This window comes from Typopeltis vanoorti, chromosome 18, assembly GCF_054136105.1.
Source record: "Typopeltis vanoorti isolate ZY-2024b chromosome 18, IOZ_Tvanoo_1.0, whole genome shotgun sequence".
In the NCBI taxonomy this organism is placed as follows: Eukaryota; Metazoa; Arthropoda; class Arachnida; order Uropygi; family Thelyphonidae; genus Typopeltis; species Typopeltis vanoorti.
This window is the reverse complement of record NC_143566.1, coordinates 110,661,514-110,686,961: the sequence shown is the minus strand read 5'-3', so window position 1 is coordinate 110,686,961 and position 25,448 is coordinate 110,661,514. Positions and strand designations below refer to the sequence as shown.

The following is a 25,448-nucleotide window of genomic DNA, read 5'->3' as shown; positions in this document are numbered from 1 at the left end:
ATTTACAGACCAAAAGTACTACTGGTAGTTTTTTTTTTTTATTTTTTATGTGATGTTGGGCCCCATATACGAGAGGTTGGCTGGTTAACCATAGTACGTTAGTACCATATATGGGTAGTGGGTTGAGAAAAGAGAAACTTGTTTACATTGGATTTAAAAGCCTGTACATTGTATTCCTTGGGAAATACATCAGGGGGGGGGAAGACTATTCCACAGTACCGCAATAGCATGGATGAAGGAGAAGGAAAGGAAACTTGTTCTGTGGGTTTCAAGGTGTACTGTGAAAGGGTATTGGCAGGCAGCTGTACATGTTTCAATGGGCTTATTAGAGAGTGGGGGAATTATTGATGCTGTTTCAGATGAACATTTCCCATGGAAATATTTATAGAATACACAAGTAGCAGAGACCAAGAGTCTATGTGAAAGTGAGGGGAGTGAGTTGGTGAGAGATGGGTCATTTATCAGTCTAATTGCTCTCCTCTGTATTGAGTCAAGCATTTTGAGGGAACTTTTAGGAGCCCCACTCCAAATGTGAGAGCAGTATTCAATAGCTGGGCGGATTTATGATTTGTATATAATGTTAACAGATGTTTAGAAGTGAAGTAGCGTCTTGAGTGAAAGAGAAAACCTAGTTTTCTGGAAGCTGCATCTTCAGCAAACTTCAATCCAGTAACTTCAGATGAAACTGATGCAAAATAACCAAAATAGGTAAAGCTCCTGGTTTTGATGGCATCCTTCCTGATTTTCTTATTCACCTTGGCTTAAGAGCAAAAACATGGCTATCAAATTTCTTTTCAATAATAAATGAAAACTCTCAAAACTTTGGCATAAATCAAAGATAATATTCAATAATTTCAGAAAGATAGCCTTTCTAAAACCCAGCTGATGACTAATAACTACCACCTTATGAGTACTGCTCTGCAGTTCATACACTTTTTTGAAAGGATCATCCTCTAGGATTTCTCAAAAAATAAAAGGCATCTTAGTCTGTCCATAAAAAGACTGAATTTAGACCTGGCAGAAGCTGCTGCAACTAGGACCAAGCCTTCAAAACCCACATAGAAGCTAGATACCATAAAGGTTCAGACAGCAAGCCTAGGAAGAAAGGTTTACTATAACAATTCAACCTGCAGAATAGCATCCAACAGGAAAATAAAGGTTCATCTGAATTCACAAAAAAAGAAAAACGTTAATCATACAGGATGGACTGCCACAAGGATCTGCCTTTGCACCAGCTCTATTCAACTTGTATAGAAGTGACATACCTCCAACACAGTATCTAAAGTTTATCTACACTGATAACAGTAATTGCCACTCACAACAATACCTTTCAAGGCTTGAGGAAACACTGAGCAAAGATCTGAGTTCACTGCAATAATACTTTGAAACCTGAGGACTCTCTCTTAACCCTAGCAAAATTGTTGTTTCAGCTTTTCACCTAAATAACCACAAGGCTCATGGAAAAACAAACTTCTGCAACAGGAATCTAATCCATGAAAGTAACTCTTGCTAGTTTACTGTCATGCTTGATTACAGTCTCACATGCTAACAGCATTCAGAAAAAACTTGATTGTGCTACGACCCTCAGAATAGCATCCCTAGCTCGGGTCTGTATGTTTATGGAATATTTCTCACCAGCTTAGAGCTGAAGCACAACCCAACTGTCATGGACAGACAGCTCCTCTCCATGGTTACTTTATTTTTCTCACATCACTCCTTTCTTCACAGGAGAAGAAGCTATCATCAAAGAAGTAAATCAAATCAGAAATAACATTAACCTTCCCAAACATCAAGATATCTCCTCACTTCCAGTTTACCATCTTACCTCCACATCTCCCATCTGACTTGCTGAAATACTAGATGATGGTCCACAGGACTGGTGGAAAAAATGGAACAAACTGCAAGTATCTGATCACAGATTAACTGTCAAATCTCCAGGATTCAATCTACCTCAACATCTCTGGAGCAAGATAAATTTAGGACTGGACAATGCTGCTGCAACCACTTATTACTTCTGCGGGGAATTTCTGCATATATGCAAACTATGAATCATATCATTGGAGGCCTCAGGAACTTGCACTTACGCTCAAATAGCTACTGGCTGGTTAACTCAACTGCCAATATGTACATATAGTTTTGCTCAATTTCTTGTCTTTTTACAAGAAATAATAAAATCCATACAGAACGGACTGTTTCTTATATCATACCAAAACTTGGTATGAATGCAAAGTTTAAAAGAAACTGTCAATTCTTTTTTTTACTGTTTTCAACCTCATCAAAACAGCCATGATGGCCTAAAAACATCCAGTATATGTATATATGGTTTTAAGTTAAGCACTAATCTGACAATAACTGCTTCAGTCTTTAAATTCTTTAGGCCAGTACTTACCAGTATTTTGAATTAGAAGATAACGAATGAAATTAATCTTGAACTACGTAGTAATTATTTTAATTTATATTATTTCTCCAATATGGTAGTAGTCTCCAAAATTTTACCATAATGAAAGTATTAAAGAAAATAAAGAAAAATGTACGAACAACTATTTGTAGGCAAGGAGAAAGATATTCAAAATAAAAAATTACCTGATCTTCATTTTCATCCGAAAATGTAATGGAAGTTAATTTGTAGTTGTGCTTTAGAAGATATTCATAAATGAGAAAGTTCAAGGCACGTTTCTCATGTGGCTTGACTGGTTCACTAGAGATCACGTTATCTAAGCCGGCAACAGGAGTATTGGGATCTGATTCTAAATTATAGAAAGGGAGGGGAAAATTTTTTTTTTTTGGTTTAGCTTAATGTTTTTTTCTTTATCATTTATTAAGATGCAAACTTTTGACTTGTTTAAATATTTTGAACAGCAATACACTGTGGATTTTATAATCTGTCTGTAACATGAAAATATCTTTAACACATTTAAAACATTAAAAATTATATCCTCAGTATATAATCATATCAACACTGAACATTAACCTAGAAATGTCATAATATTACATTAAAAAAATGCATGATTAACTGGGATGATTAACATGATTTACTGACTGCTTTATTCATAAGAACAATGTAAAAACTAAACACACTGTTAATTTGTCTATTAACAAATTGTAAATTTAAGTAAAGGATAAACATTCCTACCATAAATTTGTGTATAAATTAAAGATGCCAAGAAATTATATTTTTGGTTTAATCCTTTATTCAAGTGTAAACAAACAAAGTTTGCACCTGAAGTATTTTCAGGACTGGGCAACTCATATATAGAAGCTAATGACTTCACATCACTTGCCTTAGTGTCCCATAATGCAAAGCACATATCCTTACGGACATGTATAATGTTATGGAAAGGGTTACTACCCAGACCGGTTTCAACCTTTATTGAGGTCTCATCAGTGGGAGCCAGACCCAGAGGTGATACCAAGGTTGAAGTAATGCAGAAATCATATTTTCATATACAAGTAGCCAAAAAGGTGTCACACCTTACTATTAAAATACTCTGGATTACAGATTGTTGGAAGTTTTCTGAAGAATGAAGAATTTCTCTTCTGAAGGATGGAGGAGTGATGTGAGAGGAAAAAAAAAAAAGGGTAACCATGGGAGAGGAGCTGTCTGTCCACAACAGTTAGGTGGTATTTCAGCTCTAAACTGATGAGCAATATTCCGTAAATGGGAGGACCAGAACCAAGGCTGCTGTTTTAAGGGTCATAGCACAATCAAAGATTAAACTGGGTCTGGTTCCACTGATGAGACCTCAATAAAGGTCAAAACAGGTATGGGTAGTGACCCTTCCTATAATCATAGCATTATACAGATCTGTAAGGATATGTGCTTTGCATTATGGGATACTAAGGCAAGTGATGTGAAGTCAATATGAGTTGTCCAGTCCTGAAAATACTTCAGGTGCAAACTTTGTTTGCTTACACTTGGATAAAGGATTAAACCAAGAATATAATTTCTTGGCAATTAATAGTATAACCAAGTGGAAAAACTTCCAATAAATTTGTGTATATCAGATAAATAATCAAAGGACATCCATTCTGATCAATGCTAATAAGTTTATGGCAAAAAGGCCTTGTTAACTTTCAAATATTTAAATTAGTTAAAAAAGGGGTAGTCCTAAACAAAAATAGGCTAAATAGCCATAAAAATATATAAATTAAATTTTCATGGAAAAAATCGTGCAATATCAATTTCTGCAGTATCAGAAACAGCATATACAGTATGCTAGTGTGGTATACAAATTCCTAATATTAGCATTTTTGCATAGTCAACCCCTACCTCCTTAGCAGCTTTTGAATCATGAATTTTCAATGGATGCTATCTTGACACCTACTTGCTCCATACCAATTGCACTATCCCCTATGCCTGAATTATGTGCTTATTAAAAACTTTTTTTGAAATTGTTCTGATAACTTGCATCGAATTTCAAAGAACCAACAAGTGACCAAATAATAATTACTATGTGTAAGAAAGTTTAGAACAGCTTTCTGAAGTTTAAGAAAATTCTGAAATGATAATCTGAGGAGGGGGGGGGGGAGAGCCTGCTTTTAAAGTTCAAGACCAAAATATAACTAAAATAATAAAATATTAGACAAAACCAATTCAATTTAAAAATTAAGATGCATGATTTCTTATAAGGGTGAAGATAGTATATAAACTTTATTGTTGATATTTGGTCCCTTTTACTAAATATGAGACATTTTCTTTGGATTTTATTGGACCATGATGTTTTATATAAATATATGTATACAATCGTTAACCAGTTTCACCAGCTTGGGTCAGTCTGACTTCTTCAGGACGAGAATGGTTACATTAACATTAAATACTACAACAGAAGAATGCAGTAACGACTTTAAAATCAGTTAAACAAATTGAAAAGGACACGTGACATTAAGAGCATAAAGCGTGGAGATTTAATCATTGTTAGCAGATCGCGTTTTATAGTTTTTCGCATAATTCAATTCTGCTAAACATAGTGAATTTATTAAGCTTTTCCAAATGTATTTTAATATCATGCCATGATTTCTATTGAGATTGTCTCCTGTACGGAGTACCAATGCAGCTTCTTTAAAGTTTCTACATTTGAAATCTTAATCAATGTACAGCATGGAGCTGTTGTCCCAATCTGAAAAAAAGAACATATTTTCAGATTTCTAGGCTTCGTGATGTTTGGCCTACATAGTTCAGTCCACAGGAACATAGGATGTTGTATACTACTGAGTGATTGTAGAAAGTGATACTGTCCTTAGGAGATCTTAACATGTGCCGTGTAGTTAGAATAGGTTTAAAGGCAACCCTGATGTTGAAAGACTTCATGATTTTTGCTATTTTGTTGGAGACTGAGCCTGCATAAGGTATGACGATGGACGATGTACACTGTGTCACTTGAGATTGTCACTATGGGCTGTTTCTATAGAGAATCTTTTGAATTATATTTTGTGGATAACCAGTTTTGGATAAAGTTTTTGATATGAGTGAGAGCTCATCAAGCAGATCTTTTTCTTCTGTGATGATATTTATTGCTTTGTTTATGAGCATATCAATGATCCTAAGTTTTTGTGCATAATGATGAGTAGATTTAAAATGAAGATAACATTCAGTGTCTGTAGGTTTGAGGGTAGATTGTGAACTTGATTTGTTCATTATCCTATTTTTTTACTAATACATCCAAAAAAAAGGTAATCGATGGTTGTTTTTTTTAACTCTAATATAAACTTAATTTTTTGGTGGAAAGAATTTATTTTTTGATAACTTTTGATTAACTACACGGCACATGTTAATATCTCCTAAGGACAGCATTGCTTTCTACAAATATGCAGGAGTATACAACAGTCCATAGTTCAGTATAGTATAGTTAACATAGTTCAGTCCACAGGAACATTGACTGTTCCTTTGATGATATTTCTAATAACATAGATAATACCACTTGGAATATAATTGACCGCATGATACACAATAGCTAAAGCAAAGTTTTCCGGTCTAGTAAGGAATCTCAAATTAAAAAATTTGATGAACTTTATCAAAGAAAATAAAATTCTAGACCATGTCTCCCAGATGATAAAGTTATTTTCAATCTTTCGGACTACAGTCATTCCAAACAAGAATCAGAGATTTTAAAAAAGGTTTCAACCGCTCAATAGTTCCTAATCACATTCCAAAAATATATTTTATAAGTAATATTGAAAAAGGTCTTTCTTCATTTTCAGAGCAAGTAGCAAATGACATAAGATTTAAAAGTACAATCATCCTCTCTAACTCAAAACCACCGAAACGTAATATTACACCCTCTGAAAAGAAAGCACTCTTAAACTTAAAAAATGAACAAAGACATTATTCCTTACAGCAGACAAAGGAAATTCTTCAGTTATTATGAATACCAAAGATTACATAACGAAGATCGATGCTTTAGTTTCTGACCCATCTACTTATCGTATATTAGCTGTAGATCCAACCATGAAACACCACAAAGAGACCAATCTCTTAATACGCAATATGACTAGATAGCCTCAAAGAAATTTAAAATCTCTAAATCCATTACCACCACGCCTATATGGTGTACCAAAAGTTCAAAAAGTCAGAGTTCCGCTTTGCCCAATCGTGGACGGCAGAAATTCTCCTACATATCTACTAGCCAAACACCTGGCCAGTCTGTTGAAAGAGAAGATAAAGAAATCAACCTCATTCATAAAGAACTCTCAGCACTTCGTTGAAAAACTAAAAAGTATCAACATATCCAATACAGATATACTTGCAAGCCTAGACGTAGTGTCTTTATTCACAAACGTACCGGTCGAAGAAGTAATTAAGATCATAGAAGATCTCTTTCCAAACAACATTATGCATCTTTTCAGCCATTGCCTAAAATCAAGCTAATTTAAAGTAAACAACTTATTGTATCAACAACTGGAAGGATTAGCCATGGAAAGTCCTCTGGCTCCACCATGCACAGATCTGTTCATGGAAAAATTAGAAAATGACATCCTATCAAAAATAACTCCAAAACCATCAGTCTGGTAGAGATATGTAGACGATATGTTCATTGCTTGGAAAGACATGAAAAATCCCTTACACGAGTTTCTTCAAAAAATAAATTCTTTTCACCAAAAAATTAAGTTCACATAAGAGTCAGAAAACAACCATCAATTACCTTTTCTGGACGTATTAGTAAAAAAACAGGATAATGGATAAATCAAGCTCACAATCTACCGCAAACCTACAGACACTGGACGTTATCTTCATTTTAAATCTACTCATCATTATGCACAAAAACTTAGCATCATTCATATGCTCAAAAACAGAGCAATAAATATCATCACAGAAGAAAAAGATGGTTATCCACAAAATATAATTCAAAAGATTCTCTATAGACACAGCCCACAGTGACAAGTGACAAAGTACACATAGTCCATCGTCATACCTTATGCAAGCTTAGTCTCCAACAAAATGGCAAAAATCATGAAGTCTTTCAACATCAGAGTTGCCTTTGAACCTATTTTAACTACACGGCACATTTTGAGATCTCCTAAGGACAGCATCGCTTTCTACAAATATGCAGGAGTATACAGCATCCTATGTTAATGTGGACTGAACTATGTAGGCCAAACATCACAAAGCCTAGAAATACGAAAAAAAAAAAAAAAAAAACAGAGATCAACAACAGAACAGACATCTCAGGATTAGCCCATCATTTCTCAATTTTGAACCATTCCATTGATTGGGACAACAGCTCCATGCCGTACATCGAAGAAGATTGCAAATGTAGAAACTTTAAAGAAGCTGCAGTGGTACTCCATACAGGAGACAATCTCAATGGAAATCAAGGCATGATATTAAAATACATTTGGAAAAGCTTAATAAATTCACTATGTTTAGCAGAACATATTAACCGAAAAACTATAAAATACGATCTACTAACAATGATTAATTCTCCACGCTTTATGCTCTTAATGTCGCGTGTTCTTTTCAATTTTTTTAACTGATTGTAAGGTTGTTTCTGCATTCTTATGTTGCAGCATTTAATGTTAATGTAACCATTCTCGTCGTGAAGAAGTCAGACAGACCCAAGCTGGCAAAACTGGTTGATGATTGTATACATATATTTATATAAAAAATCATGGTCCAATAAAATCCAAAGAATATACTCATATAGAGTATATAAACATTGAGGGGGAGAGGGGAATTCTGTGTTTAAACCTAACCTAGTACTATGAGAGACTAGATTAAAAGTATACATGAATTATACTAACTAACACGATGAAAATGAAATAAGAACAATAAAACAAAAAGACTATTTGAGTTATGGCCAAAGCACACAGCCTATTTTTAATAGTTTGGTCTTTTTTATTGCTAATTTTCATGTCAAATTTGTTGCAGCTGTTAATCAGTTTAACCACCTTACAGGCCATTATGGATCAAATACACACCTTCATATATTTCAATGTAATATCAATGGTATTACAATTTTAATATGCACTTTGCTTCCATAGTAACTTGGACGTACATATACATTATGACTGGTAGCGTGGTCAAAGAATCCTGGACTGAACTCTTGCTGGATTTGTTTAAGAATGTATCTGCATAAAGCAAAAAGATAAATTTGATATTTCAGATTCTGATATCAGGTTAAATGCCACTTTCTTTCAAAATATGATCCATGTATATGATGAATCAGAGTGGACATAGATGTGCATACTTGGCTTACACCTGATACATCAAACCATCTTCGTGTGCTTCCTTGAATCCTAACTACTGAATTACAACTTAAATACAGATTATATATATTGCTCTATAATGTTCCACGCATCCCACAAAATATTAGCATTTTGAAAAGCTTCTCTCTTGGTACTTTGGTGTATACTGTTTCCAGATCTACACAAGTACAGATCCTTGTTACTATTACGTGACACCTCCAGGGAGTCCAAAAATTCATCAAGGTAAAGCACCTACTCTACAACTGCCTCCACTACTCAATCCACCAACTACAACTAATATCCATCACCACTAGTATTTCCACAGACAATCACAAACATCCATGCCCGTGGCAGGATTTTAACTTGCAGCCTTTTGGCTGGAGAGTGGATGTGTTAACCAGTTGGTCAACCAAGCTGGTTATATTCTCATGATTAGTTTTAAAGTGAAAATGTGATCCTGCCAGCCCATATTTTCCCTGGCATAGTAAAATGCATAGAAGAATTCTGTTCCACAATTCTTCTTTGCTTCTTCTCAAGTATGGCTGCATTTTACCTGGAACACATAAGGGGGAACTAAGAGCTCTTCTCTGATCATCTGAAATGCACTTTAATGACAGGCATTCTGTATTATGCATGTAGCAACTGTAAAACTCATCCATCATCATTTCTTGTTGAATATCATCTACTCGGGCTGCATTTCCACATTTCAATTTTCTGATGGCCTTTTCTATCTCAAGCACTGATATGTAATCCCAATTGCATTCTACTTGAATATTTTCTGCAACTGTTCTGTTTAACAATCATTGAAATGCGATTATTCAAGACCTCCAGAGTAGCATTATCTTCAGGGTTTTATATTGTGTTTATCATCTGAATCCTTTTGCAATCCTGTTTCTTCCATTTCAAAGCTTCAATACCTTTCAAAACATTTTCCCACCTTCCTGATATTTATCTTTATATTCTTATCAAAGTTATCCCATTACTTATGTAGCTTCTTTCACACACAGATATCTTATTTTTTTTCTGTATTCTCTCAGAGCATCTGCCAACTTACTTGCTAGGAACTTTGATACGTTACCATAAAATATTATTACTAGAATCATGTTTAATTTATATAAATTTATTTGAAAAGATTTCAGCTAAGTTTCATAGCAATGGTCAATACAATTATAGGAAAACAAAAAAAAAAAAAGAACAATTAAAATTGAAAGTATGTGATGATATGTGCACTATCGGCTGCAGGAGAATAGCTTTATCTGCATTAACCTCCCTACCGGCCAATGTGGATGAAATAGTGACACCAAATTGCACCTCTTATCCATGTTATTCAATGAGTTTTAGAGCTTCGTATCCAGATTTAGTCCGAAGTCTATAGACGTCGTGGCCAGTTGGGGGGTTACAGATATCCAAAATAAATTGCAATAAACTAATTTAGTTAATAAATTAATTTTAAATATAAACAAAAAATTAATTACAAGTTGAGGAACACATGAATGATGAATATTAGTCAGTACAGCTTCCCAAATTTGAGAGTTTTAGGTAATCATGTTGGTTCAGTTTGGAATGTGAATGTGTGCTTCACAGATTTCTTTACATGAGGCTATTCGTGCGTTAAAAGAAGAGCCTGCTGCTACTCTGAACCACGACCTTTGGACGATTCTCTACGACGTCTCGTGTGCTTAAGCAGATAAAGAATTTAAGAAAGTACAATGTCGGCACATCAAGAAATTTTAAAATCTGAAAAGGAACTCTACCTTCGAACCCCCAACTACCGCTCAACACCGTAACTAACCTTTCTTCCGTTACCTTGAAGCCTGAAGCACTCAATGCATTTGCAAGTGGCCACAACTTCGCCTTAGCACCTAAGAAAATACAGTCCAAAGAAATTATGATACAGATAGAACGTGGAATCTGCAACCGGCCCAACCATATTTCCAACAATATCAGACAGGATGTAGCCGGTGTTCTCACCAAAGCAAACCCACCAAAAACCAACCTATCTAAGGAAGAATATAAAGCTCTACAAAAAATGAAGAACAACAGAGAAATAGTAATCACCCAAGTGGATAAGGATAGCCACTGTGGTTCTCAACCAAACAGACTATACAGGTAAGCTTATTTCTTTATTACTAAAAAACACATGTACTAACCACAGTAATGACTATTTAATTCATAAATATTTCATCCCAAATATCTTGGGATATCATCAGTACAGTAGTTCAAACAATACTAGGAATAACATAAAGTTAGGGTGCATGATTACAGTGGAATCTCAACATGCATGCAGTAACATGTTATAGAAGTAAATTAAACATAACTGTAAAAAAAAATATTTATATATATATTTTTTAAAAACATAGATTTAATAACTAAAAACCGAGATAACTCATAAAGATTTTAATAAGAATAATATGACTACTTTTGGCTTATAACAGCCTTCCTCAGGTATTCTTAAAGGACAAGAATAGTAATAAACATTGAAGTATCAAAACAAACTGGAAATTACAGGTAAAAATTGCCACACATAATTGATACATAAAAAACGTTGCATTTTTTCAAGTTGTTCTAACAGGCGTGCCATTGTTTATTGCAAGTGTGCGTGCAAGCTCACGTGAACGCGAATATTGAATAACTGCAGCATGGCTATCTGGGATGTTATAACTCAAATTGTTGTTTAAGTGGACAGGGTTCAGCAGGATTTCCCTTGATTTCCCTGTCCACTTAAACAACAAATTGAGTTGATATAATAGAGACAACGGATAAAAACAGCACTAACTCATGAATCGCATGTCCCACTCCCACAGAAAATGCTATATGACTCAAGCAAAACCATATGTTGCCGGTGCAATATATGGTTTTGTTTGAGTGAACGTGTTAAAACGAAGAAATATATAGTGAATGTGTTTCAGATATCATATAAGCAATTCCGTTGAAGAGAATTAGCATTTCAACTCAACTGTCGGCTCGTCTCTGTCATTTAGTAGCACGATATTTTGTTAATACCACACCAATCATATGAACGCGAATGTCTGAAGTTTGAGAAACACTGCTCTACGTAACTGGAATGCTCTCACACACACCACAAGGAAGCAATAAAGAAATTGTGTAACTAGGAACAGAGAAAATTTCCAGAAATGAAAATAATAAAAAACTGAGTATCTGCAATATAAGACTGTTTTTCAGACCTATTTTCAAAGAAAAAAAGTGCATCTTATATGCCGGCAAATACGGTATATAAAGATCTGTGTAAAAGTTTCAACTTCTCCCAATGGATCCTATAGTTTGGATTTTCAACTCCACGTTGGGAGAGACCAGATTTCTGAAGTCTGAAAAGACGAATGTAGTCTTCATGTTCCGAGATGCGTTTCTGAACAGACCTACCTGTCTGACCAAAGTAAGACAATTTGCAGGAGCATGGGATCTCAACGCCAGGTAAAATCAGAGGTGAGAGTTTGTCCTTAGGAATAGGTTTGTAAGTAGTGGCAAAATTGTATTTCTTCAAAAAAAAAATTTACTTCTTCATTGTTAGATCGGTCTACCTACCTCCCCATTGAATATGATCCCACCAGCTCCCAAATCAGAACACTCCCAAGGCTCCTTAAGAAAGTTATTTTTTCCCTGAGGAAGTAACTAACAAACTAAAGCCTTTTAACTCTAGATCCCCAGAATATATGGACTACCAAAAATCCATAAACAAAATGTGCCATTATGTCCCATAGTGGATGGCATTGATTTCCCCCACGTACAAATTAGGCAACCATATTGCTAAAGTGCATGAAAGTTACTGTCGTGAGAATGTTGTTGAAAGGGATGGATACGGTGATGCTGGGGTGATAGTGTGGGGAGACATGTTTAATGGATGCACTGAGCTACAAGTGCTGCAAAAAGTGACTATGACTAGTGAATATTGCAACAAAGTTCAACGTCATGTTCAATTGTTCCGTTGTAATGCAGATAAGGAATTCATTTTTTATGGATGACAATGCCACACTTCATCATACATGAGCAGGGGATATACTTCTGGAGACAAGAGATATTAATCAAAGAGTGGCCAGCACATTTCCCATGTGTGGGACAGAACAGGGAGATACATTGCTGCTAAAAATTACTCTCCAGGGGTAATTTTCAAAGCTGTATAACTGAGAGGAGACCTCCACATAGCCTTTAAAGGAATGCGGAGAACCGACCAGGGCTTCTGACCTAATGTCCAATCCTCACCTTCTCGTGGTGCACCCTGTTGGGTATCTACTTTGATACTGAATGAACGAGGATGGGCTGGCAATTTAAGATTTAGCCGACCAAATTGTATTCTTATTGGTTAAACCAAAATAAAAAATGATGGTACAACATGACAAAATTTCATGCCGGCTGGGGCGTCGTCCGGTTAAACAAGGCCCCCCCCCCCCCCCGTTGTTTTCGCCAGGGAACCAGGGCGAACAACGAAAAGTCAGCTACTGGAACAAATCTGAAAACAAACCCCAACTCAACATCACCAGAGTTAAAGATCGGTACTATCAACGTAAGAAGCCTGAATGGCAAAGAAATGGAGCTAACAGAGGAATTAGATAAGTACCAGATCGACATAATAGGGGTGACAAACAAAAAAGACCAAAACTGGTGAGATCTTTCTGAGAAATAAATACAAAATGTTATATTCAGGCAATGACAATCAAGGAAAAGAAGGAGTAGCCATAGTATTCAACACAAAATACGAGGCTAATCTTCTTGAATGGCAGTCAGTCTCAAGTAGAGTAATGTGGGCAAATATGAGAATGGGGAACTGGACAATGAGACTTATTTGTGCCTATGGTCCCACAGAAGGTTCTACTAAGGTAGAAGTGGAGGAATTTTTTGACGCTCTAGAAAAAGCAACTGACACAATGAAAAAGGAAAAGTTGGTCCTTGTTGGGGATCTAAATAGCAGAGTAGGAAATGGTTGCGAGACATACAAAAATATTTTGGGAAAATTTGGAGAAAAGAGCAAAGCTAATAATGGCAAATATCTGTTGGATTTCTGCTCAGCACATGGACTGGTTATTACTAACACCATGTTCCAGCATAAAAATGTGCACAAATTCACATGGAGAGAAGAGGCTAGGAATAAGAAAAGTCTCATTGACTATGTTATTGTTGATAGTGATGTTTTCTCCCTGGTGCAGGACACCAGAGTGTACAGAGGATTTGAAATTGGAAGCAATCACTATTTAGTCTTGAGCAGGATAAAATTGAATTTCATATTGAAAAGAATAACATGTAAGAAAGTTTTAAAGCGAATAAAGTTGAGCAGCTCTCAGATGTGAACTGTAGACTAAAATACAGAAAGATTATTGAAGAGAAAATGAAAGAGTTTGAGAACAGGAATCAAACCTTGGAGATTCAGTGGCAAACTCTGAAGAAAACATTGATTCTGCCAGAGAGGCATGTGGTGAGGTTGTGTGCAAGGATAAAAAGAATCAGAACTCCCTGGTGGACACAGGAAGTTAAAGAGGCAGTGAAGGAAAAGAAGAAAGCATATCAAAAGTTCCTGGTGAATAAGTCAGCTTTTACTCTTACAGAATACAGAGACAAATGTAAGAAAGCTTAACAGTGTGTAAAACTAGCTAAACAAAAGTCATGGGAGGACTTTGGCAAGAATATAGAAAATAAATATCAAGAAGGTGGCAAAATATTCTGGAGGTTGTTGAAGCTTAGGAATGGAGGAAAGAGTGCTGTAAAAGGAGTTAGAGATGATAAAGGTGACATGAAAACAGGAGAAAAACATATCCTTGAAGTATGGAGTAATTACTTTGAAAAACTACTAAATGAAACAAGCAGTGATGACAGCACAGTGGTAAAAAATACTGACCAGGCATGCGGTCAGGAATACATATCCATACTTGAAGTAGAAAAAGCCATCAAAGGCTTGAAATGTGGAAAGGAAGCAAGATAGATGATATTCGACCAGAAATGCTGAAGTATAGTGGTATTAAAGTCTTAGAGTGGCTGCACTGCATAGTTCAAAAAGCCTGGACAGAGGGACGAATTCCCGATGATTGGAGTACAGCTCTCATAGTACCCATATATAAAAAGGGAAATAAAACTGAATGTGAGAATTACAGAGGTATTTCCCTAGTGAGTGTTCCTGGCAAGATCTATGCAAGTATACTTGAGAAACGGTTGAGAAGAATTGTGGAAGAAAAGCTTGGTGAAGAACAAGCTGGATTCAGGCCAAATAGAGGCTGTCAGGATCAGATCTTCACTTTACGACAAATAGTCGAGAAAGCATGGGAATATAACAAAGATCTGTATTTAAGTTTTGTCGATTTGGAAAAGGCATACGACAAGGTGCCAAGAGAGAAGCTATGCAATACGCTGCAGTTATATGGTGTCAATGGGGCATTATATCAAGCAATACTTAGTCTTTATTTGAGTTGTAAGTCAGCAGTTAGAATTGAAGGAAGTACAGGAAGATGGTTTAATGTTAAATCTGGTGTGAGACAAGGATGTACATTATCCCCTCTGTTATTCATTATCTATATGGATCACATTATGAAGGAAAGTGGTATTAAACCTGATATCAAAATTGGAGATGTCAATGTCAGCTCTTTGCTTTATGCGGATGATGTTATACTTCTAAATAAATCCGCTACAAGTCTGCAAGATTCTCTGACTAAATTGAATAGCTGTTGTAATAGATATGGTATGAAGGTCAGCAATAAAAAGACAAAGACAATGAAAATAGGCAGAATCACTGAAAATGTCAACTGTGTTGTGAATGGAGAACCTGTGGAACAAGTAAAACATTTCAGCTACTTAGGCACGATTTTTACTGAAGATGGTAAATTAAATATAGAAATAGACAACAGAATCAGCAAAGCTGGTATGGTGGGAAGTCAATTGAATAAATTCATATGGAATAAGAGAGAAATTAGTCGGAACACTAAATTAGCTGTATACAAGACAGTGTTCAAACCAGTTTTAACTTATGGATCTGAGAGCTGGGTCAGAAGTAAAACACTTGACCAAAGACTAGAGACCGCAGATATGAGAGTCCTGAGAAAGATTAGAGGCGTGAACAGATGGCATCAATGGCAATATCATATTAAAAATGAGGATATTAGGAAAGAAATTGACATTGTCAGCATCCAGGAATGCGTTAGCAGAGCTAATCTCAGGTGGTATGGTCACTTAAACAGAATGGGCGAAGAATGATTAGCAAAACAAGTGTTCTCTGCCAGGTTGGCAGGAAAACGACCCAGAGGAAGACCAAGATATAGGTGGATTGATACGGTACAAAGTGCCTTAGACGATAGAAATATAAGATCTGATAATGTTGGAGTTTTGACAATTAACAGACTGATTTGGAGGAAAATTGTACATAGGAAGTTAGTAATGATGTAATTTTTCATATAGTAATATCATATCCTGTACATCCCTTGAGGGTACATGGCAGGAATTTGATGATGATGATGAGAAGTTCCATTCAGCAAACATCAACATATCTGTACCAAATGGATAGTTTAGGTGAAAAAAATCCATAAAGTAATTAGCTAGAGTTGGGGAATGAGGAGACCCTATAGTTGATCCCTCTGTTTGTACAGTTTGTTCTGGCAGCTCAAGTATCCTGAATTAATAACCCTCCAGAAAACAATCAAGGCCTTGTACTTGCTCAGAAGGAGGAGCAGGCCAGTTTGTCTCTACTGCTGAATCACATGGCGCTAAGCATGGTATGATGCGAGAGCTACATCACTGTTCGGGGTGGACATATTCCATACTGAAATGTCTCACTGCATAGTTTTCTGTAAGCACTGTATATTAATTCCTTAACTATGTCCTTAGGAAATTTGTAACTATTACCAAAAACATATCGCAGTTTAATATGTATGAAATTTATAACACATTTTGTGTAATATAATTTATTAGTATGCTGGCAATAAATTTATGTCCTCATTTGGCTGTAGTCATGAAAGATTTTTTCATATACAGGTAAAAATGTAGTTTGTCCTTAGCTTTGGGATACCAATGTAAAATGAGAACATCCAGAAAATGAATACAATTGTTATCTTCTACCTTTTAGGTAAATTTGATTCTTGGGTTTATTGAATTAATTTCTTCAAGAAATTCATGAAGATCAGACAAGGAGAAGTTCCATTCAGCAAACACATCAACACATATCTGTATCAAATCGATTGTTTAGGTACAGATATGTTGCTCTAAGGCTATTGTCATACAGCCTTAGAGCAAAGGGATAATGAACTTTTAGATTTTTACTGCTTCTTCATCCCAAGAATGAACTTTGTCCAACAGGCTGTTGATTTTGACCAATTGTGAACTGCATTGGATGGCAATGTATAGTCTCAAAATACCATTCTAATCTTCTTTCTGCATTTACTAGGAACTGTTCCTTCATAAAAAATTCAATAGATTTTAAGAATAAAATTTCAGGACTATTCTTTACAATCAACAGATCATCTAGTAAGTTTTGATGTAGTCTCAATCTTTACAAATCTCTCTGACAGACATGAGTGAATTTCTTCATAATGACTTTCCTCCTGATATTCAGGCTACTTTAGCTGCCAGAACAAACAGGTAGAGGAACAGCTATGGATCACCCCTTTGTCCCAAAATCTAGCTAATTACGTTATGAAACATATCGAACAACATATTCTGGATGATTTTCATCTAAACTATCGATTTGGTACAAGTATGTTGATGATGTTTGCTGTATGGAACTCCTCCTTATCTGATCTATATGAATTTCTTGAAAAAATTAATTCAATAAACCCAAAAATCAAATTTGCTTTGGAAGTAGAAGATAACCGTCTTCCTTTTCTAGATGTTCTCATTCTAAGTCAACCAAATGATAGTCTACAGTTCTCAGTATATAGAAAACCAACTCATACTGGTAAATACATTGATTCTAACTCGTCACCCTCATCAGAAATATGGTGCAATCAAATATTTAGGTCTCCAAACTATGGCCCGTGATATGATTTTATCCGGCCCGCCAATTGGACTAATTTTTCGATAAGAATTGAAAAAAAAAAAAAAAAAACACGGGGTGTTGATAGATTACAAATGCATTAATTAAAATTGTGTTCAAAATATATTCCCGAATAGCAAAAAGTAACCGTAATCCAAGTTATACAGTCTTTCTGAATGTAAAAGGTCGGTTAAAATGGACTGACGAAGAAAAATTTGAATTTTACAAAATTTTACAAGCAAATTTGAAGAAATTTGCTTGTAAATTTATCTCTATTTTGGGAACAACGTATCTTTGCGAACAAACTTTTTCCCAAATGAAATATATCAAGTCAAAATACTGGGCAAATTTATCTGATGAACATTTGAAATCGCTACTTGTAATTAACACTTCAAAATTTGAACCTGAGTATAATAAGATTTTAAAAACACAAACAGTTACATCATTCACATTAATGGTTTTATTATAATTTGTGATAAAAATGAGAATTTGCTGATAGTGTTTGTTGCTATTAATATACGATAATTTAATCTCACATACTCTGCAATCAGTTTTTATCTGCTTTCAATACAACTCATATCTTGTTCTAGAGTTTTTTTTTTTTTTTTTTTTTTACTACGGCACGCTGAAGTACCCAATGTGGACCTCACGGTGAAAAGTTTGGAGACCGTTCTAAACAAAGAATTGTTTATCGTCAGAACTACCTTTATCTCTAATGGTATAATGCAAAAACTATCGATAAAATAATCACTAATTATGGTTGTTGTCTTAACCCATCTCAAGAAGAAATTACAAGAATTTGTAAATTGTAATCTTTCTACAAATAAATAGCAAGACTACTTTGACAGATTAACTTACGAGTTTCTTTCCATCCAGCTCGCAAACTTAAAAACAAATTTCTTTTTTCTTATCCTTACATTTACAGAAACACCTGCTCCTGCAGCTTATGTTATTATGGACAGACTGGATGTTCTACACAAATTCATCTTAAAGAACTACAGGAATACATTTGACTTAAAGAACCCAACTTATCCAGTTTAGCAAGCCACACATTATCTACAAAACAGGATTCAGTAGAACAAAACCAAAGTGTTACACAAAATTTATTTTCTTCTGGGAAGACTGTACAAAGAAAGCTTTGAAGCGCACATCACAATCCAAACCTGAACAAACATGATTACCTAAAACTTTCTCATAATTTGGGAAGTTATACTGACTAATATTCAACAATCAAGTCTCGTTAATTTGCAATTACTTTTTTCGTTTAAAATTGATTTATTAACTAAATTATTTTATTATGATTTATTCTGAATATCTATTAACGCAGATGAGGCTATTCTCCTGCCGCTGATAGTGCACATATCATGTACTTTCAATTTTAACTGTTCTCTTTGAGTTTTTCTATAATTGTATTGACCATTACTATGAAACTTAGCTGAAATCTTTTCAAATAAAGATATATAAATTAAACATGATTCCAGTAATATTTTATGGTAATGTATCAAAGTTCCTAGCAATAAGTTGGCAGATGCTCTCAGAGAATACAGAAAAAAAAACATAAGATATCTGTGTGTGAAAGTAGCTAACACAAGTAATGTGATACCTTCGATAAGAATATATCAGGAAGGTGGGAAAATGTTCTGAAAGGTATTGAAGCTTTGAAATGGAGGAAACAGGACTGCAAAAGGAATCAGATAAACTCTATATAAAACATGAACATAAAGCTATTCTGGATGTCTGGAATAAGGACATTTCAAAGAATGTTGAACAAAACAGGTTACAATCTTTAGAGGTACCTGTGGCATAGTATATTTATTAATAGAACACGTAAAGACCACACTAATCACTTTTAATTAATAAAGGTACAAATATTTTATACTGAAATTTACAGTATATCTTCAGTGTCATACAAACAGTTACAAGAATGGAATACAAAGTACACAACAGTCGGTGGATCACAACATGAAATTGTTGTCGCATGCTAGGAGAATAATTACTAAAAATTATTAAATAATCCTTTCAAGATAATTAATTTTTATTGCTGGTTGCATAAAAGTCTCCCAGAGTTTTGAGAGAGAGAGAGAGAGAGATTCATTTCGATTTAAATTCGGCTGATGTAAATTAGCTTCACAACTTTCTTTAAAAAGGCGTTCATATTTGAACCTGCTTCTATGGAGGATAAGAGCTTTATTATTATGGGCAACTTCAGGGAATCCTTAGACTCATTGAGGGCGGCCCCAAATCATGTTCATCACAACTATTCGACATTCACACAGTATCTATCATACCTTGCCTTAAACTCATTCACTGTCACAGCACCCACTACAGACTCTGGCAGTTTATTCCACTCATTCACCACTCTAAAAGTAAAGAGCCCAGCTCTAACACCCTTACTAACCACACTCTTGCCCAGTTTCCATGGATGTCCCCTAGTCTTCCCATCACCAGCCCTGTTCTCAAAAATATCATCTGAATTAATCCTATAGAAACCGTTCAGTAATTTCAATGTCTCAATCATATCTCCCCTCCTCCACCTATCAACCAATTTCTGCAACACACAAATCCTCAACCTGTTCTCATAAGGTTCATTCCACAGACCTGTTATCATCTTGGTCACTCGCCTCTGGATCCTTTCAACCTTTTTCCCATCAAGAAGAAACCTAGGTGACCAAATCTGGGCACAGTAGTCGAGATGGGGTCTTATCGATGCTCGATACAGAGGAACAATAACATGCTGGTCTCTGCTCGTCAAAGTATTCTTCAGCAACCAAGTGATTTGATGAGCTGATTTGGCCACTTTTGCAATGTGTCCGCTAAACTTCAACTCCTTATCCACCAACATTCCCAAATCTCTGGGCTCATCAATTTCCTGGAGTATAGTTCCACCAATGTAGTAAACTGCTGCTAATCTTTTCACCCCAAAATGTATAACCTTACATTTTGCCACATTAAATTGACATCCATTCTCCTTAGCCTAGACCTCCAATCTATCCAAATCATCCTGCAAAATTTTGACATCATCTGCATTCACTATTGCCCTACCCAACTTTGCATCATCCACGAACAAATGAACTGTTCCTCCCAGATCTTTTCCTATATTATTAATGAACAAATTAAACAGCAGTGGTCCAAGAACAGATCCTTGTGGCACAGCACTAGTCACAGGTCGTCTTTTGTACTCTACTCCTGAATAAACCACTCTCTGATATCTCTCCATCAACCACCCTCCTATCCATCCCCATATGCTACATTTTACTGATTAGAATTTTAGAATTTTACTGATTAGCGCCTCCGTAGCGCAATTGGAAGAACGACGGTACATTGCGCCCTTCGATTGGAATAGGCCTAAGTTCGATTCTCGTCGCGACGGGAGGAATCTTTATCTGGTCGATTTCAATCGATGGTGAGTTAGCCGATCTCATACGGAGGTAGCAGGGTTTTTTCTCCCGGAAACTCGGGTTTTTCATCCCGCATACATACAAATCGGCCCTTCAGAACACACGCAATTTACAAACAAAAATTACTAGTTGTGGTGTTGGAAGTGGGCGGTAGATGGCGTTGATTCGTAGTAGAGGTAAGGTGTAGAGACAGTTGAAGATGTCCTCCCGCGATGAGTCTTCGGACTCCTTGGAGGTATCAGGAATAATAATAATAATAATAATAACAGAATTCCATGTGGTATCCTATCAAAGGTTATAGCAAGGTCCAGTAGAAATCCCTGTAAACCCATTACCCTTATCCAGTTCAGCCGTCACTGTGTTATAATACGTGAGCAAGTTACTGAGGCATGACCTACCCTTCACAAAACCATGCTGTCCCTGATACAGTATCCCATTTTTCTTCTATCCAATCTTGTATTTTCCTCTTGACTATTATCCCTAAGACTGTGATAATGATTCCTGTTATGCTGATTGGCCTGTAATTTTCAACAGCAGCCTTGGAACCACCTTTGTGCAGCAGAACTATTTTCCCCTCTTTCCACCCCCTTGGGACTGACCCAGTCCTGAGGCTCAAATTAAACAAAATGGTCAAGGGCACTGACAATTCTTTGGCCGCTTCACTTACGACACGAGCTGGTATACCATCCAATCCCACAGATGTATTGACATTGAGGTTCTGTAATAGACTAGTTACCTCTACTTCATTCATCACAATTCCAGTATAAGCTGTTGGTTCTTCCATTCCTGCAAAGTCACCACCTGGATGATATACTCTTGCAAAGTGCTCGCTCAGTAATTCCACAATATCGACTGATTCGGTTACCTCCCTACCCTCAGCATTTTTTAAGATCATTCTACCATGAGCATTTTTCCTTTTACTTGCAACATATTCAAAAAACTGTTTGGGATTCTCTTTAGCCTGCGTGGCCAATTTCCTTTCGTAATCTGCTTTTGCTTTTCTTACCACCGTTGTTACCTTTCTCATCTGAGCTTTATACTGTTCCTGCACCTGATGGTCACCCTTCTCCTTAAATTCCCTCCACAATTGTTTCTTTTTTTGCAGCTCAAGCTTAATAGTGTTATTCATCCATTTAACCCCTACTTGATTTATTATTCAGACTCTTGGTATACAGTCAAGCATTGCCTCCTGCAAACACTTCTTAACTACCTCCCATGCACTATCAACATCCAGCCCTTGCAGTTGTACATGCCATGGCACTGAGCCAAGCACACTCCTAAGCTTGTCATACTTACCAGCCTGGCAATTCCACATGTACCCTGTCTTAATTGTAAATTCCACTCCTTTAGCCACCTCCTAAGTCATGACCTTATGATCACTCTCACCAATTGGTAGCAACATGGTCATGTTCGTTACAGCCACATTCTCAGATGCGATTACTAGGTCAAGCCCTCTCTGCTCCTTAGTATTTTCCATTACATGCTGTCATAGATTGTTGTCCCTTAATAACCACATAAAATCCAATTCCTTCCTCCCGTGTGTTCTCTCCTCACTCCAATCAATGCAACCATAGTTGAAATCTCCCATAATAATTACTCTCCTTCAGCTCATTTCTTCTATTTGCCTATGCATACTTATCCCTACCATCTATTCCACCACCTGGTCTATAACAGCGCCCAATTGTATATTTTGTTCTGCTAGCTTCTATCTCACACCAAATAGCCTCAAATGTGCTCTTTTCTCTATCCTGCAGTTCAATTTCTACACTCCTTGGCTGCAACTCATCAGCTATCATCAATAGCACTCCTCCCCCCTTTTTATTCTCCCTGTCACTCCTGAAAATGCTATACCCATCACATTCAATCCCACTAGTTTTATCATCTTCTGTCAGCCATGTTTCACTAATACCACCAACCTGTGGCCAGGAAGTGCCAGGCCAAAAACTCCTCCTCCTTGTTCCTAATACTCCTGGCATTAGTGTACATGAATTGCAGAAGCCCGTTAGTCCCATCTCTACTTTGATGCCTTCTACTAACTATCCCATTCTGATTTGTTGTCCTTCGTACTCGCTTGGGCATATTATACTCATTCATACACTCAACTGCCTCCCTGAAGTCTGCATATCTACTCCCCCCCCCCTTTAATAAATCTAGTTTCCCTGAGTCTGTATATCCACTTCATTCATCAACACTTTTTCAAGCCTCCTTACACCAAATCCATTCAAATGTAAACCATCCATCTTATATAAATCCTTTTGCCCATCGAACTCACTCCACACCACTCTCCATGCATTACCCACACATAAAGTCATTGGCAATTATGGCCCTCCTCCTAAACACTTCACTGTCATACCGTGGCAAAATACTCACCATCCTAACTCTCTCACTCTTCTCTTTTGCTACCTAAAGTAATTCCCTCACATCCTTTATTATTTCCATTTTGTCTTCTTTCAAATCATTTGTTCCTGCCATGACTATCATTTCTTTCAGCCTTTGTTTTTGCACTCTAATAGACTCGCTGACATCCTTTATGTTTGCACCCAGTTGGTATGATTTCGTCAAACTCTCAACTATCATACTTCTTAATAACAAATCTCCATACAGCACTTGCTCCTTCATTTTATTTACGTTCACGAACATTCTATTATTTTTCATATCAGACTTTCGCCGTTTATTAGTTGGTACGTTCGGTACACATTTTTGCATACACTCCAGTTGCCGCTTTGCTCTATGTATCGCTCCGCTCAACCGTGCGATTTCACTACTTGCATCCATCTCACCATTTTCATTATCATTTAAATCATCCATTCGTTCTGTATTTCTACCTTCATTTACACTTTCAACATCGCTCTTACACCTATCTGGTACTACCTCACAATTTCTTATCACATCACTAATTTCTATATTCTGACTTTCTTTAACGATATCACTCTCACCACCAGAAACATGCTTTAGATCCTCATTCTCCTTACACTTTCTGCACATATTTACTCCACCATCACCATCTAACCAGACTCCAACCGCTCTTCGCAAAGCATACATCTCACAGACAGCATATTGCATAAACTCTTTTATATCAAAATTCTTAAACATGGCGACCTGGCCACCATTTTTTTTTTTTTAATCAGTGCCATGTGGACGCTATCTTATCTTAAAAATAATAATTAAAATAACACAGAAAACACACAAAAATTGCACATACACACTAAGATACGAAAAGCAAACAATACTACGTAAAATTCTAGTAAAATTGCCAATGATAACATCAAATACTACTGATCTTTTCAGGAGCTCTCAACAAGCCGACGATCATATCAGTGCGACACCTACCGACGTATCCCACTGGATATTATGAGTAGTGTCAATGCTGTGTTGTGCAAGACCAGACTTATGAGATTTCACGTATTCGATATAATATATTCACAAATTAAATAAGTTACTTGATGAAGTTATCAGTTGGGATCCTAATTACGTGGATAAACTAAGTACTTATTTTGGAAGAACTCCTCGCTTATATGGCCTCGCAAAAACACATAAAGAAGGCTATCCAGTAAGACCTATCATGAATTGTATTGATTCTCCTACTTATCGAATTGCATCACGTTCCTTAACTGCTCTTACTGGACACTCCAGATCGTACATAAAAAATTTGACAGATTTTCTTGAGAAAATCAAGGATATTCAAATCAAAGAGTCCGAGTTATTAGTCAGTTTTGATATTGTTTCTCTTTTCACCAATATCCCACTAGCTGACACTGTTGAATTACTATATGAGGATTACCCTTGCATTGATATTGCAAAGATTTTCAAATTCGTTATCCACTCAGGCTATTTCAGTTGGAAAAACAAGATCTCTAAACAAGTTGAAGGTACTGCCATGGGTTTGCCAAAGGCTGAGAAAGTCCTCTTTCTCAGCCTCTGGCAAACTATTTTTCGAAATAGCTGCTATGTTTTCATCCATTCATCCTCAACCCTCTCTTTGGTTTCGTTATGTCAATGATGTTTTTGCTATTTGGCCACATTCTGAAGAACTTTCCACATTTCTACAAAAGATAAATAGCCTTCACCCACGTATTCAATTCAACCATGGAAACAGAAAATTCTGGTAGTTTACCATTCTTGGACATCCTCCTTACATGTACATCTTCTGGTACTTTATCTATAAGTGTTTATCGAAAACCTACATTTACTGACAGATACATTCATCAAAAGTCTGCTCATCACACATCTCAAAAAGTTGGCATTATCAAATCCTTAATTAATAGAGCAATTGATAGAGATTACTGGAGAGGAGCACATAAAGTGTGCTCCTCTCCAGTAATCTTACAACATGAACTTTCCACTATAAAAAAGTTAATAGAATCAAATGGTTACTATCCCAATCAAATCTAGCAGATAATTGAGTC

At 36.1% G+C, this 25,448-nt stretch overlaps 1 protein-coding gene across 1 annotated transcript in view; it reads right to left on the bottom strand.

Annotated features, from left to right (window-relative positions):
- The window catches only part of LOC150097072 (RAB11-binding protein RELCH homolog), a 445,830-nt gene that overhangs the window by 367,408 nt on the left and 52,974 nt on the right, over positions 1 to 25,448 (bottom strand). The window contains exon 4 of the mRNA XM_090408119.1: positions 2,584 to 2,747. Coding sequence (XP_090264245.1) covers positions 2,584 to 2,747 — 164 coding nt within the window. The remainder of the gene's footprint in view (positions 1 to 2,583; positions 2,748 to 25,448) is intronic.